At 39.0% G+C, this 13891-nt stretch overlaps 1 protein-coding gene across 1 annotated transcript in view; it reads left to right on the top strand.

Moving 5' to 3' along the window:
• The window catches only part of Tmem38b (transmembrane protein 38B), a 48226-nt gene that overhangs the window by 19837 nt on the left and 14498 nt on the right, over positions 1–13891 (top strand). The window contains exons 2-4 of the mRNA XM_028873120.2: positions 4609–4765; positions 12121–12305; positions 13442–13529. Of these exons, the coding sequence (XP_028728953.1) occupies positions 4609–4765; positions 12121–12305; positions 13442–13529 (430 nt within the window). The remainder of the gene's footprint in view (positions 1–4608; positions 4766–12120; positions 12306–13441; positions 13530–13891) is intronic.

Genomic DNA, 13891 nt, shown 5'->3' with positions numbered 1-13891 from the left:
GGCATGGCACATCATTCCCACCCCAGCCTTTCAGTAAGAAACAAAGGAATGACATTTTTGGCATAGAGAATTGAATGAGCAGCAGCCCCAGGCTTTCCTTTAGCCTGTTTATCTCTGCTCCCAGATTGATCCACTCAGCAAGTAAATCAGCCAGCAGTGTCTACCATGTACTCAGCATAAAAGTATGTTGTCTTATTTTAAATCCTTATAGAGTATATAATATTTTCATATTATGAATGATGAAATTTAATGCAAACGAGATTGAGGCCCTGTCCAGAAGTTAGAGAGCTACTGGTACTCCTAACTCCTTGTTTAAATTGTGACAATGCTAGGCCAGGGAAACTCACAGTAGCATAATTGTAATGCTTAAATGGTTTGAAATATTTCACATATGTTTTTCTGTCATATGAACATTTTTAGAGTGCCCATTCCTTACTGAGGTCTCTTTTAAAATCTCAAAGATTAAATCTTAAAATGCAGCTATAATTTGTGCACAAGTTCAAGAATATGGGAATGTCTTAAGTGCAATGAGTAAATTGAAGTTGTGGGAAATGGTATTTGTTAGGCATAATCAGAAACGAATAAGCATTTGATATATTTGATTTGTATTGTTTTGATGGGTAAAGGGAAGTCTGGATGTATATAGGTCCGCTTATTAGCCAGTGAATTCTCAGTATAGGGTAAAGGTTAATCATTTGTTAGAATAACACTGAGCCAGTGTCTCTAAATGTGAATGTAGCAGAAATAATCAGTTACTTGAGGACTATCTTCATAGTGATGGCAAGGTGTCACACTTTGAATCTCATTCAGATAGAGTTTCCATTTGGAGAACTCACCCCTAGTGCTAACCAGGGTATACCTGTGTGTGAGGAGTCATCCTCATCTCGATAATGAGTTTGAAGCCAGTGTGGAATGTATGAGACTGTCTTAATAAATACATAAGTAAAAACTAAAACCTCAAATTTTCTTGATCATCTTCCATAAAGGCCAGGATTCTCATACTAACAATTAATCGTTTGTTAGTGCACACTGGTTTCTGTGTACTCTATTTATATATCTTAACAACATACACAGTATTTAGTATTCCTTCACAAAAGGTTCCATGCTATAATTTTGTTGTTCATGTAGTCACTTTGTACTTCTCGAAATTGCTTCTGTTTTTCTGGTTTGGACTATTTTTATGTTTTAGTTCATTTTTCTTTTTGATAATTTTAGATTTATAAATCAAATTCCAGAATAATTGGTTAAGGACCTCCTACATAGTACTTACTTAATATTTACCAAGTGTTTACTTTTTGCTATTTTTACTTTTCCACTCTGAAATTTTCTACTTGTGCATATTATTTTTAGGGCTGTGTAAGTATAAATTAGAGGCATTTTGTCTAGTCACTTCTAATCATTTAAGATAGTATATTCTGACCACAATACAGTTATAAAAATCAGAAAGTTTAACTGTGACAAAAATACATTTTTCTGCCTCAATCTGTAAATTTCATCAGGTCTCGTATATCCAGTAGTTGTCACTGTAATAGAAATTAACCTTGAAACAAATTGGCCAGAGTGTGTGTGTGTGTGTGTGTGTGTGTGTGTGTGTGTGTGTGTGCTCGAATGTGCTTGTGTATGCATACTGTGTTTGTTCCTTGATCTAGATATTTTAAAGGTAAAGGCCAGGTTTTTCTTCTTCAGAGTAGTCTTCTACTTGGGTTTTGCAGATTAGATTAGATTAATTCTTGTTATATATTTTGAAAGAAATCCCACAGAAATGGTAGTGTGTTCTCAGAACTTCGAGTCTAGAATCACTTGGTGTTCAGAGTAGTTTCTATTAGGTTTCTCCCTTCAGTTATTTTCTTCTATAAATCATACGTCATTTGTTAGGACTAATTTTTAGATGGCAAAATACATATTTCTCATTAATTTAAAAATGTCATTTTTAAGATTTTCTTTTTAAAGTGTGTGTGTGTGTGTGTGTATTTGTGCACTTGAGTGCTGTCTCTACGGAGGTCACAAGAGGATGCCAGATGCCCTGGACCTGGAGTTATAGGCTGTTCTGAGCTGCTTGATATAGGTGCTGGGAACCATGCAAAAGCAGTGTATTAATCAGTGTTCTCTAATATATTCATATATGTATGAATTCATTAGACTGGCTTACAGGCTGTGGTCTAGGTAGTCCAATAATGACTGTCTCCCAGTGGAAAGGCCAAGGATATAGCTGTTCAGTTCATGAACTGGATGTCTTAGCAGTCCCAGTCTGGTGTTGGAGTCCCAGAGGATTCTGTGGAGTTTCTGTCTTCAGCTTACTTTGGAATCCCAAAGATTCTGATGCCAGCGGAGGAATGCCTAAGCACCAGGGTAGATGAACTTGCTAGTGAGACTGAAGGCAAGCAGGCAAAAAGCAAAAGCTTCCTTCTTCTCTGTCCTTAGATGTAGGCTGCCACCAGCAGGTGTGGCCCAGATTTAGAGTGGATCAACCTACTTCAAATGATCCAAACAAGAAAATCCTCACAGGTGGGCCCTGCCTGGGTTTTAGTTGGTTCTAGCTGTAGTCAGGGCGACAACCAAGACGAGCCATTAGGAGCAATGTGTGCTTTTAGCCACTGAGCAAGCTCTCTAGCCCTCCCCCGTTATCTGACCTTGGAGTTTGTTCCTGTTTCCAGCCTGAGATGTCGAAAGCTTAGTTTGTTTGCTGTAGCCTCTTACGTTTTCTAAAGTACTTAAGGCCATAAACCTTTCTCCACAAAACCAAAAAGACTTTGTTGGTGGTGATGGTAGGGTACTGTAGCACGTGTGGAGGTCAGAGAGCAGCTTGTGGGACTGATTCTCTCCTTCCACCTTCACATGGGCTCTGGGCATTGAACTCAGGCTGTCAGCCTTGTACAAGCTCCTCTACCCACGGAGCCATTGGACTGGCCCAACTTTTCTTTTAAATAAAATTAATTACACTCTATTTGTGTGCTGTGGGATGTCTTTCAGTATGCTGTTAATATGTGTTGCTCTGATTGGTTGATAAATAAAGCTGCTTTGGCCTATGGGAAGGCAGCTTAGAGGCAGGTAACAAATCTAAGGAGAGAGACAGGAAGAAGAAAGGCAGAGGCAGGACAGATGCCAGCCTCTGCCAAAGGAGAAGCAAGATGCCCACAGACCGGTAAAGCCACAGAATACATGGCAAAACACAGATTAATAGAAATGGGTTAATTTAAAATATAAGAGCTATCTAGCAAGAAGCCTGACCCATAGGCCATATAGTTTACAAGTAATATAAGCCTCTGTGTGTTTACTTGGAATCGAGCAGCCGCAGGACCCAGGAGGGGGAGATTTGTACCAGGGCCAGGCAGGACCGGAGAAACCTCCAACTACGTGTGTGTGTGTGTGTGTGTGTGTGTGTGTGCGCGTGGCAGCGGCAGGGGCGCTGCTGCGTGCCGACCTTTCATACTGTATTCCTTTGCCACATTGTCTGGGAGTGCTTATAGTAAGATTTGGGATGAAGGGAAATGCTAAGTGGGAACCTTTTAAAATTAACCATCTGTTACTAGGAAACTGGCAAGAAGAACTTGGATGGTATTTTAAGGATGTCAAAATCAGTCATTAAAAATACTTCTGGGACGGGAGATGGCTTTAGTGGGTAAAGTATTTGCTGGGCAAGCATGAGGACCTGAGTTCATATCCCCAGCCCCCGGGGATTAAAGCCGGGTATGGGGCTGTGCGTGCCTATAACCCAAGTGCTGGGAGGATGGAGGCAGGTAGGTCCTAGGAGTTTGCTTACCAGCCAATATAGTAAGACAGTGAGCTCCAGATTCACTGAGTGGCCCTGTCTCTAAAATAAGAGGGACCTAGGCATAGTGGTGTATGCCTTTAATTCCAGCATTCAGGAGGATGAGGCAGGTGGATCTCTAGACACTAACCTCGTGTACATAGAGAGTTCCAGGTCAGCCAAAATTACAGAGTGCTCTGCCTAAAAAAAACCCTAAAAGACAGAGAGTGATATGGGAAGAAACCCTGAGCCAACCCCAGCCTCTACGTGTGCATACATAAGCAAGTGCACTGTCAGCCATGCACATAGACAGTGTGCTGTCTCTCACTTTTCTTCCCCACCCGCCTTTTTTAAAAAGAAAAATGGGTTGTTTTGGGATCAGATGACTAAGCGGGTAGAGTGCACAAGCGTGGAGAGCTCACTCTGGATCTCCATACCCAACAAAAGCCAAGCAGAGCAGCAGCAATTAACCCCAGCACGGGGCTTGGAGAAGGCAGATCCAGGGGCTCATTGGCCAGTCAGTCTAAATAAAGAGCAGGCTTCAGGTTCAGGAGAGTCCCTGTTTCAGAAATAACACCGAGACGTGATTGAAGAAAGCTGTTCTGACATCAACGCCAGACCTACCCACATATACACCACGCCCCCATTCACCCACCCACCCCACCCCACACAATAAAGCTACTGGCTTAAAAAGAATACTGGTTTAAATGATCATGATTAGCACACTCATGAGAAATTACAAATTTGGTTTATCTCTCTGGTGTGATGGGTCCTTGAAGCTTTGTTGTAAATGGACAATTATCTCAAGCTTTGTTGTAAATGGACAACTATCCCAGAGCACGTTTTTACTGTCCTTTCAGGAGCAGCGGCAGTGGCGTGGAGCAATCCCGTGTCCAGCTGGTTGAGTGCTATGCTCCACTGCTTTGGCGGAGGAATTTTGTCCTGTGTACTACTTGCAGAGCCTCCAGTGAAGTTCCTTACAAACCACACGAACATTTTACTGGCTTCTTCAATCTGGTAAGTTGCCCTTAGGTTGCACTGTGAGGGGTTTTAAAAATTCTTGTATAGATGGTGGTAACACAGCTCCTTTTCCTTCAAGGTTTTTTAAGTCCTTAAGTTCACGCATGTGCAGTGAAGGAACACAGCAGTGCCCAAGGTTTTAAGTGCAAATTTACCTCTTGATAATTGTCCTCACAGGTTTTTGTGGGAACATTTTAATGTGAGAGAATATGAAGTATTGGTCCAAATATTTTATTTTGTGAAACAAACTCTAACACATAGAATTACGACATGATAAAAACTTAAATATGAACAACTAAACAGAAAGTCCAAGTGATTATGGCTTATGTATAGTTTTCTTGTCTTCCTCTTTGTTGGATTTTATTTATTTATTTAATTTGCTTGTTTGTTGATAGAGAGATAGATAGATTGATTCAATGTCTCATTGTGTAGCCCTGGCTGTCCTGAAACTCAGTATGTAGACCAGGCTGTCCTTGAACTCATAGAGATCCACTTACCTCTGCCTCCCGAGTGCTGGGGCTAAAGGTATACACCACCACGTCCAGCTATTGGATTATTTAAAGACCTCTGACATCTTTAAAGATTAATTTGATACTTTTGAAGTGAAGGACAAAATGTTGGTAGGAACTGGCTTGGATTCTTCTACATCCAAATTCGGATATTCGGAATAGGATTGACTGAGTTAAAAATATTGAATATTGATAAAATCAGTGTGCTTTGTTTTATTTAAACTAAACTATGCTTTTTATTAAAAACACTATCAATTTAATACATATCAGGAACATTTAGAATTCATTTTTTTGTTTGTTTGTTTGTTTTGTTTTTTTTGAGACAGGGTTTCTCTATGTAGCCCTGGCTGTGCTAGAACTCAAGAGATCCGCCTGCCTCTGCCTCCCGAGTGCTGGGATTAAAGGCGTGCGCGCCACCGCCCAGCTTAGAATTCATTTTTACTGGGGCTGGTGAGATGGCTCAGTGGGTAAAGGGGCTGGGTGCACGAGCCTGGCCACCTGAATTGTCGCCCCAGCACTGGCATCAAGGCGGAAGGAGAGAATCAGCCACACAAGCTGCCCTCTTGACTTCCACTTGTCCATTGTGGCGTGCAGCACCCCCGTCATGCAAGAGCAAACAATAATAAATATATTTAAAATTCATTTTTATTATAATAGTTTAAATATTCTTAAGTACTTATATAAACAGGGATATTATAAATAATAGTAGTAGTGGTGAAGTAGTGGTGGGAACCTGTGGCTGTGGAAAGTAGGTGGGGTAGAATTATTCACTTGCTAGTAATTATTGAATTAGTATTATATATCAGCTAAAATTCATTTTCATATTTAATCATTAGTCCTATGAAGTAGCTATTGTAATTTTTTTTTCTGACAAAACCTGTTCTTGGTGACATTAAGAGAAAAAAAATGACTTAAATACTATGAAATACTATGTTACATCTCTCTAATCTGTGGCTAAATTATGACTTATTCTATAACTATTTGAAACATCTAATAAACACGTAAGCTATCTAATCAGGTATGGAATGACCAAGTGCATTGAACTATTCTGCATGATGACCCTCCTCCATATGAACAGGATTCCAGGTCTTACTGTGTTTTTGGTTTTTTAAAATGCAATGTAGTTTGTGGAATTAGGTTTTTTTTTTTTTTTTTTTTTTTTTTTTTTTTTTTTTTTACTAACAGTGATTACAGATGGGTTTCACTCTCAAGTAGATGGTATCTAAGATCATGACTCAAACTATCAAATGAGAGAGAAGAGAATATACTACTTTAAACTCAGACAGGAAAGGCTTACAGTGATTCTACTGAAGGCTGCTGCTTGCTTTCATTAAGAACACACTTTCTCTTTTTATTAGTTTATGTTTTTCAGCTGTGGAAAGTAGGTGGCATGGAGTTATTCATTTGCTAGCTAGTATCTATTGAATTAATATTATATATTAGGTAAATTATTTTCATACTTAATGATGAGCTATTGTAATTAGTTTTTTAAAAATATTTGTTTATTTTTATTTTATGTGGATGGGTGTTTTGTTTGCATGTATGTATTGCACCATGTGTATGCCTGGTGCCTTGAGAGTCCACAAAAGGGCATTGGATACGCTGGAACTGAAATAACAGAGTTGTGAGCCACCATGTGGGTGCTGAGAATTGAATCTAGGTCCTCTGTAACAGCAGCCACTGTTCTAAACTCCTGAGATGTCTCTTCAGCCCCTTAAAAATTAAAAAAAACTAGCTTACACGTATCAAATTTCCTTGTGGTATTCTAGTTCGTGCTCAGGCTTGACTGATTCTCCCGATCCTTCCTGACCTCCCCGGTCCTCTTCATTATCCTTCAGACCCCAGTATTCTGCCTTCCATTTTTGTATCAAATGTGTCCTGCCCACTGTCCTACCAGAGGTAGCTGCTGTTCTGCTGTTTGACAGCAAGGACGCCGAGACATGGGACAACTGCTGTAATTGTCATATCTAGTAGGTGGCAGGGCTAGAATCAGAACAAGTGTGACCTTAGAGCCTCCATGTGTGACAGCTACAGTATCTCATAGACTTGCTTAATCATATCACAGTATTGTCTTCCAGAACACTTCTAAAGGACTTCCATTTCTATATTATTTTAGAAGGATACTAACATTTTGGGTTTTTAAATGTTGTTTAAATGCTGAAACTATGTAAGAACTAAGATAGCCAGATTCTGTACTTTCTGTCTCTCCTGTTTCTAATCTTACATACTGAGCCTCCCATGTCTGGCCTGGACTTTTAGAAATTTCCTACATGGGCTAGTTGCTTCTTTCATTACCCCCCTAAATCTATTCTTCACATAATGATAAAGTGATTATCTTAAAATATGTTATGTCACTCGTGTGTGCAGTAATTAGGAACAAATCCTGAGTTTGACCATGGCCTATACATCCCTACAAAGGCTCCCTTTGTTCTCTTTGCTGTTATGTGTAACCGGTCTGTCCCCTACTCCATTCTAGCACAGCAAACTTGCTGCTTGAACGCATAAGGTGTCCTGCCTCCGGGACTTTGTTCCTCCTTCATTTCTCTGTCTCCTCCAACCCCAGACTGCTAATGTTACCTTCCGTCACAGACCTTCTGTGACTGTCATATCCTCCTCCTCCTCTGTTTCCTTCTCAGATTCATTAACATCGCAGATGTTACCAGTTGGCTTTTTAACAATGCTGGTTTGTCTCACTTCTAGAAAACATCATATCAGAGCAGAAACCTCACTTTGTTAACTGTGCCACTAAGAACTGTTCAGACCAGTAGATATATCTTCGAAAGAGTGGATTGCTGTGTACCGTGATTTCTGGATTTGAGTAGCAAGGAACTACAGATCTTGATTAGTTGATCCAGCAAATGAAATACAATTTCATGCCTATGAATGTATGCCTTTACATTTAAAATGTATGTTAGAAGTGGAAAGAACATATTTTTCAGCACACACATACAGGGGTAATAGACACTTCTGACTTCCTGGTCTTTGGTAAGTTCGGTGTACGACTCATGCAGGGTGGTTGATTGGTTCTTTTACTTGCTGATCTCCTGCAAAGATGATTAGTTTTTTAAAAGGATGTTTTGTGAGATTCTATAGATTTCAGTTTTTGTCATGATTTGAAGCTAATTGTCCCATCTTTGGCCAGTGGGAGACTTCAGAGGAACCCCCAGCCCTGGGATTAGCATCCTTGCCTCTGGTACTATAAGACTCTTACACTTCTTCTGGAATTAGTTTTAGTTTTAGGTTTTTTTTTTTTTTTTAAGTGAGAAATAGTTTTCTAAGCCTCACTCAGAGCATTAAAGGTGTTGCTAGGGCATCCACTGAGGTGAGTTCAGGCAAAGAAAAAAAATGACTCGAGTTCATATTGATGTGTATTTCTAATTCAAATTCAATACTATGAAGTTTTTATTTATCTTATCTCTGTTACATATGTAGTACTTAATTTACCGACATACAAAGAATTCATTTTTTTATTGGGCAAAGGATATAACAAAATTAGAATATTCTGACATTGCTAATGAATTTTATTCTGTTTTTTGCTCATGTACATTTAGTCGTATCCATCTTTAAAACAAGGGTGTGTTACACTGTTGTAGTTTCATGGCTAGTACGCCAGTCTTCCCTACTTAGTTTTCATTCAGTCTTATTTTTTGTTCAGTATATACTTGGTGAACATCGCCAGTTTTTATCCCTGTCTCTTATTTTGGCTCTTTGAAGCTCTGGGAAATCCTGTGAGGTGAGGACTGTTTTATCCTTAACAGATCATTGAGGTTAATGACTTATACAAGGTATCAGAGATTTTAGGTAACTGGAGCTCTGGTTTAAACCTTGGCTATTTAATCTTCTAGTTGGTGCAAAGCAAAAAGAGAATTGCTTTGAATTCTGGAAATAGGAATGTTGGCCTTATCGTCTCTTAAATATGAAAAATGATGCTGGCTTTCAGGCAGTATATTTTGCTACTTTAATATTAGAAGTTTTAACATTTAGAATAAAGTTTTTTGACTGTGCTTCTTCCGACTTTAAGAATCAATTGATTAGGGGAATCATTTAGCAAGGTCATCTTTAACATCACAGCTACTCAGTGCGCACATCGCACATGTTTGGAGGTTAGCGCCATCTACTGGTAAAGACAAACAAGACCTTGGTTCTGTCAGTATATAGCTAGCTACTGTCCCAACACCCAACACAACATATAGTTTCATTCAAGTTTTCTTTTTAAAAATCTATTTATGGGGACAGTACATATTTTATAATTTTTCCATGGATTGATTTTATGTCTCAGAATGTTTTCCTTAAACTCCCAAGCACACTGTAGTGAGATTACATTTAGATGAGGGGATATAAGAGCCATCGTTTTATAGGTGTTTTCAAGACCTGTCAATGAAAGTCCTTACTGCAGAGCAGAGCAGAGCTGTTGCATAAGGCCAGCATGGCTGCAGTGTGTGGTTTGGCTCAGTTAAGCGATGCTGCCTTTGACAGAAAAGGACAACTGACAGTAAATGAAGCAATGTTCTTAATGATTAGCCCTCCTCTCTGCCCAGCCTCTGGCTGTAACCTAAGTTATGCTCCCATCTTAAAACCTGTCTAGACTGGTTTAGCTTGCATTTGTTGGCTGTATCCTGTTTTAGACTAACTTCTACTCTGTGTCATTTTTCTCTTTCTGTTAATCCGACCTACATCGCTTAAGAGCATGTGAGAACTCCATGGTTAGCTTCTTTTCTCTGCTGGTTTTTTTTTTTTTTTGCTTTTAAGGTAAAGGTATTTTAGATGTTGGAAACTTAAGGTGGAATTATCCTCTTTACAGAAGAGACCTGCTGTTTAATTAATAACTGTTGGTCCACTAATTCATCAGAGAAATGTCGCATAGCTAGCTTGTGTCACAGAACAAGTGGGGTCATTTGTCGGACGTGCTTATTTGTAAGTGTTGAGCATGACAGAGAGCTGTTCCTTTACTCCATGGCAGCTCAAGTGGGCACAGAGTTTCGTTAACATGTGAGATCGTTGTAGCTGTACTTTAGAAAAATAGGATAAAACTTAGGACTCAGAAGTAGCAGTAATTTTAAATTATAGACTACATTTTATAGTGTCACATAGTTGGATGTAAAGTCCAGAATTGCTGTTTTAGTAATAGGTTTTACACATGTTAAAGATAGAGTTAGGGAATGCAGATAGAGTCATTGTAATACGTTTTTTCATCTTCTTTTGAGTATGTTCTTCCTAGTATGAATTACTGCTGAAGCAAAACCACAGTGTCTGTTCTTAATCTAATCTCTAATAGATACCAATTAGATTGTTTACTTTTATTAAGAATGTATATACAATTTATTACTTAAGTATATATGCTTTTTTTGCCCATTGTCTAGCTGCCTGTAAATCACTTATACATATAAAGACTTTGAAAAGATCCTATGTCCATGGAAAAATTTTAAACTATAAAATCTTATCACAGATGACATAAAATCATCTCTAGATACTTCATTTCTTTCTCCCAGATTCTGTAATTTTCCAGTGATTCTTTGCTATGTTTTGTGTTTTCCCCCTAGCTTGAATGCTAATGAATGATTCAGAGCTATTTTTCATTGTGCTGAGTTTTTGGTTAGAGCACAGCTGATAAGTTGCAGGATTCCTGTCATCCAGCGACCAGTGTAATCTACTTAGGAGCACTCTAGCCTTTATTTTATATTGTAGAGAACAATGTCTAAAGAGCGTTTTTAGGCATGACAGCCAGCTGCTTCAGTTGCCTAGAGCTGCTGCTTGTCTGAGCTGAGATGAAATGGAACAGACCTTCCAGGGCCATGAGTATAGTGGTGTTGGAGTGGGACTTTGAATAATAATAATAATAATAATAATAATAATAATAATGAATTAGCGAGTAAGATGAAGAAGGGATGTGGAGGCTGACCAAACTGTTGCTTCCCATGTTAGGTTTCTGAAGCAGTGTGTTGGCAAATATTTCATATTCCGTGAATACCCTGGAGGTTTGTGAGTTTATGGCTCATGAATTGGAGTAAAATTAACTCTTGCTTTCAAAAGAGCCCCAACACTTTTCCCTGCTGAGTGTTCTACATCACCCCATAGAAGAAGATCTGCTGTGCTTTATGCACGGAAACTGTCTCTTAGGAATGGAAGGAAGAAACAATGTAGTTTCTAGTAAATACCACTGGTAGTATTTGAGGGGATGCTGAAAACCAAATGAAGTTTAAAACTGCGATTCTCCAGAGAACGGGTGAGTTATTCTTAAACTAGCAACAACTTCATTGGCTAAAACTAAGCGTATTCACCAAATTAAAGACTGAGCTTCATATTCTTTCCGCTGCATGAAAATACATTTTCCATAACATAGGCCCATTTCCCTATGAGCTGTCTCTGTCTTTGCACAGATTTTAACTTATGCCCTAAGCTAAGGGACACAGGTCAAGATGTTAACAGGAGTTGAAATGCAACCTCTGTTCATTTACCAAAAGGCTCCTTTGTTTGATTCCTTTTCCCTAAGAACAAAGACACTAAGTGTCCGTGGCCTGTACCTGCTGGAACTGATGGTGCACTTGCTTCCTTTGGTAATAAATTATGTACCTGTTTGTTCTAAAACTGTATGAATAAGTTAAAAACTCTATGGAGTATTGCAGTGTGACTCCTTCCCCTCATGACACAGACAGATTATATATGTTTTGTGTGAGTTAAAAAACAACCTGGTGTCCAGTCTACTTTTTTTGAAATAATGTTCCAAGCTTTATGGATATTCGCACTCTTTGTGTTATGCCGTGTCGCTAGTGATGATGATTTAGATGTTCACTTCTAGTCTTCTGATATTATTTACACATTAAAATATTTAAATTTTAATTTCAGGTATATTGTATTTTTTTGCCCACGTGACCTAGTTTCCCAGGGCTATTCATATCTACCTATTCAGCTCCTGGCTGCGGGAATGAAGGAAGTGACCAGAACTTGGAAAATAGTAGGTGGAGTCACACATGCTAATAGCTATTACAAAAATGGCTGGATAGTCATGATAGCTATTGGATGGGCCCGAGGTAATATTAATACTATGTGTTCATACGTATTCTGTTATTGATGTACTGTAACTCTGAATACTTCTCTGCTTGCAGGAGTGGGGATCACATACCTTAATAACTCTTTTTGGAAAGTGAAAACTTTGTCTTTTTTAGCTACTAAAGTTAATTTAAAAGTTACTTACATGAGAATTAGTGATCACCCCTAATTTTGAGCTTGATGCCTTGTAAAGTTCCTTATAAATAATTGCTTTAGGTTTTCTTGAACCATATGCAATCATAATTAGTTATTTTGCCACAAATGAAACAGTTTAATGAGAACTTTTGTGGGTCATGTTAATTAACTAGCATTGCTGAGGTTGAGCGTGGTGGTGCACACCTGTAATCTGAGTACTTGGGAGGCTGAAGCAGGAGGTCACAAGTTTGAAATCAGGTCGAGCTACACCGTGATTTCTAGGCCATCCTAGGCTACATAGAAAGACCCTGTCTAAAAATGAAAACAAATTGCTTTATATTCCTTTCTTGTGAGTTGTTAGAAGTAGCAAATATTCATATTCACATTGTTCTAATTGCTAATATAATTATTTTATATTCTTTCTTTTTGAGACTAGGTAGACTATATAGTTGAGGATGACCTTGAACTTGTGACCATACTGCCTCTACCTCCTGAGTGCTGGGATCAGAGGAAAGTGCTGCCATGCCTGGTTCATGCATTGTCGGGGATTGATACATGCTAGGCAAGTGTTTTTACCAACGGGGCTATGTCACTAACCCTGGTGTTGTATATGTAAGCATCGAACATATTTCTGGAACCTCTGTTACAGTATGCTGCACCTAAAACTAACCATATCAAGGAAAGAAATATTAAGAGAGGATCTTACTTTTCACAAAACAATTCTATATATGCATCTCTGTGCTTGAGATCTCAGCTTTAACTGCAGATCACAGTAAGACAGGCAGTTGTCAAGCTGGGGAGAGAGAATGCAGTTGTCTCAGATCTCGATACACAGAAGACTACTTTTTCTTCCTCTCAAGAATTCTGTTTTGGTAATCTTGGATTTTAAAGCAAGAGGGGAAAGTCTGACTTCCCCTGCCATGTATTTTCTTAATAAAACTGGCTAAATATTTTTATTTCTTTCTCTTCTTCTCCTTTTTAGGTGCAGGGGGTGTTATTGTCACATCTTGTGAACAGTTGCTAAAAGGAGATTGGAAACCAAAAGGTGATGAGTGGCTGAAGATGTCCTTGTAAGTGGTATATATCATACTGAGAGCTGGGCCTACAGTAGTGGCTACTACCCAGCTTCTTTGAAAAGAACAGTTTTGGAACTGTGTAGGTGGCTGAAATGTACCCGAGGAATAAACGGCAGTCGAAATGGGAAGAAAACCAGCAGATTCATTCTAAGAGTTTACTTTCCCAGGTGAACTCCTAAAGTCAACATCAGTTTTCTGTGGATTCCCCTCCTTTATAAAACAGCTGGGAGGCTGGAGAGCTGGCTCTGTGGTTAAGATCACTTGCTGCTCTTACAGAGGACCCAGGTTCAGCTCCTGGCACCCAGGTGATGTCTCAAACTTTTTGTGACTCAGTTCCAATGGATCTGATGGCTTCT

The sequence above is a fragment of the Peromyscus leucopus genome, chromosome 2 (genome assembly GCF_004664715.2).
Source record: "Peromyscus leucopus breed LL Stock chromosome 2, UCI_PerLeu_2.1, whole genome shotgun sequence".
NCBI classification, from domain to species: domain Eukaryota; kingdom Metazoa; phylum Chordata; class Mammalia; order Rodentia; family Cricetidae; genus Peromyscus; species Peromyscus leucopus.
Note: the sequence above shows the minus strand (reverse complement) of the source record. Positions and strands in the feature narration are given on the sequence as shown.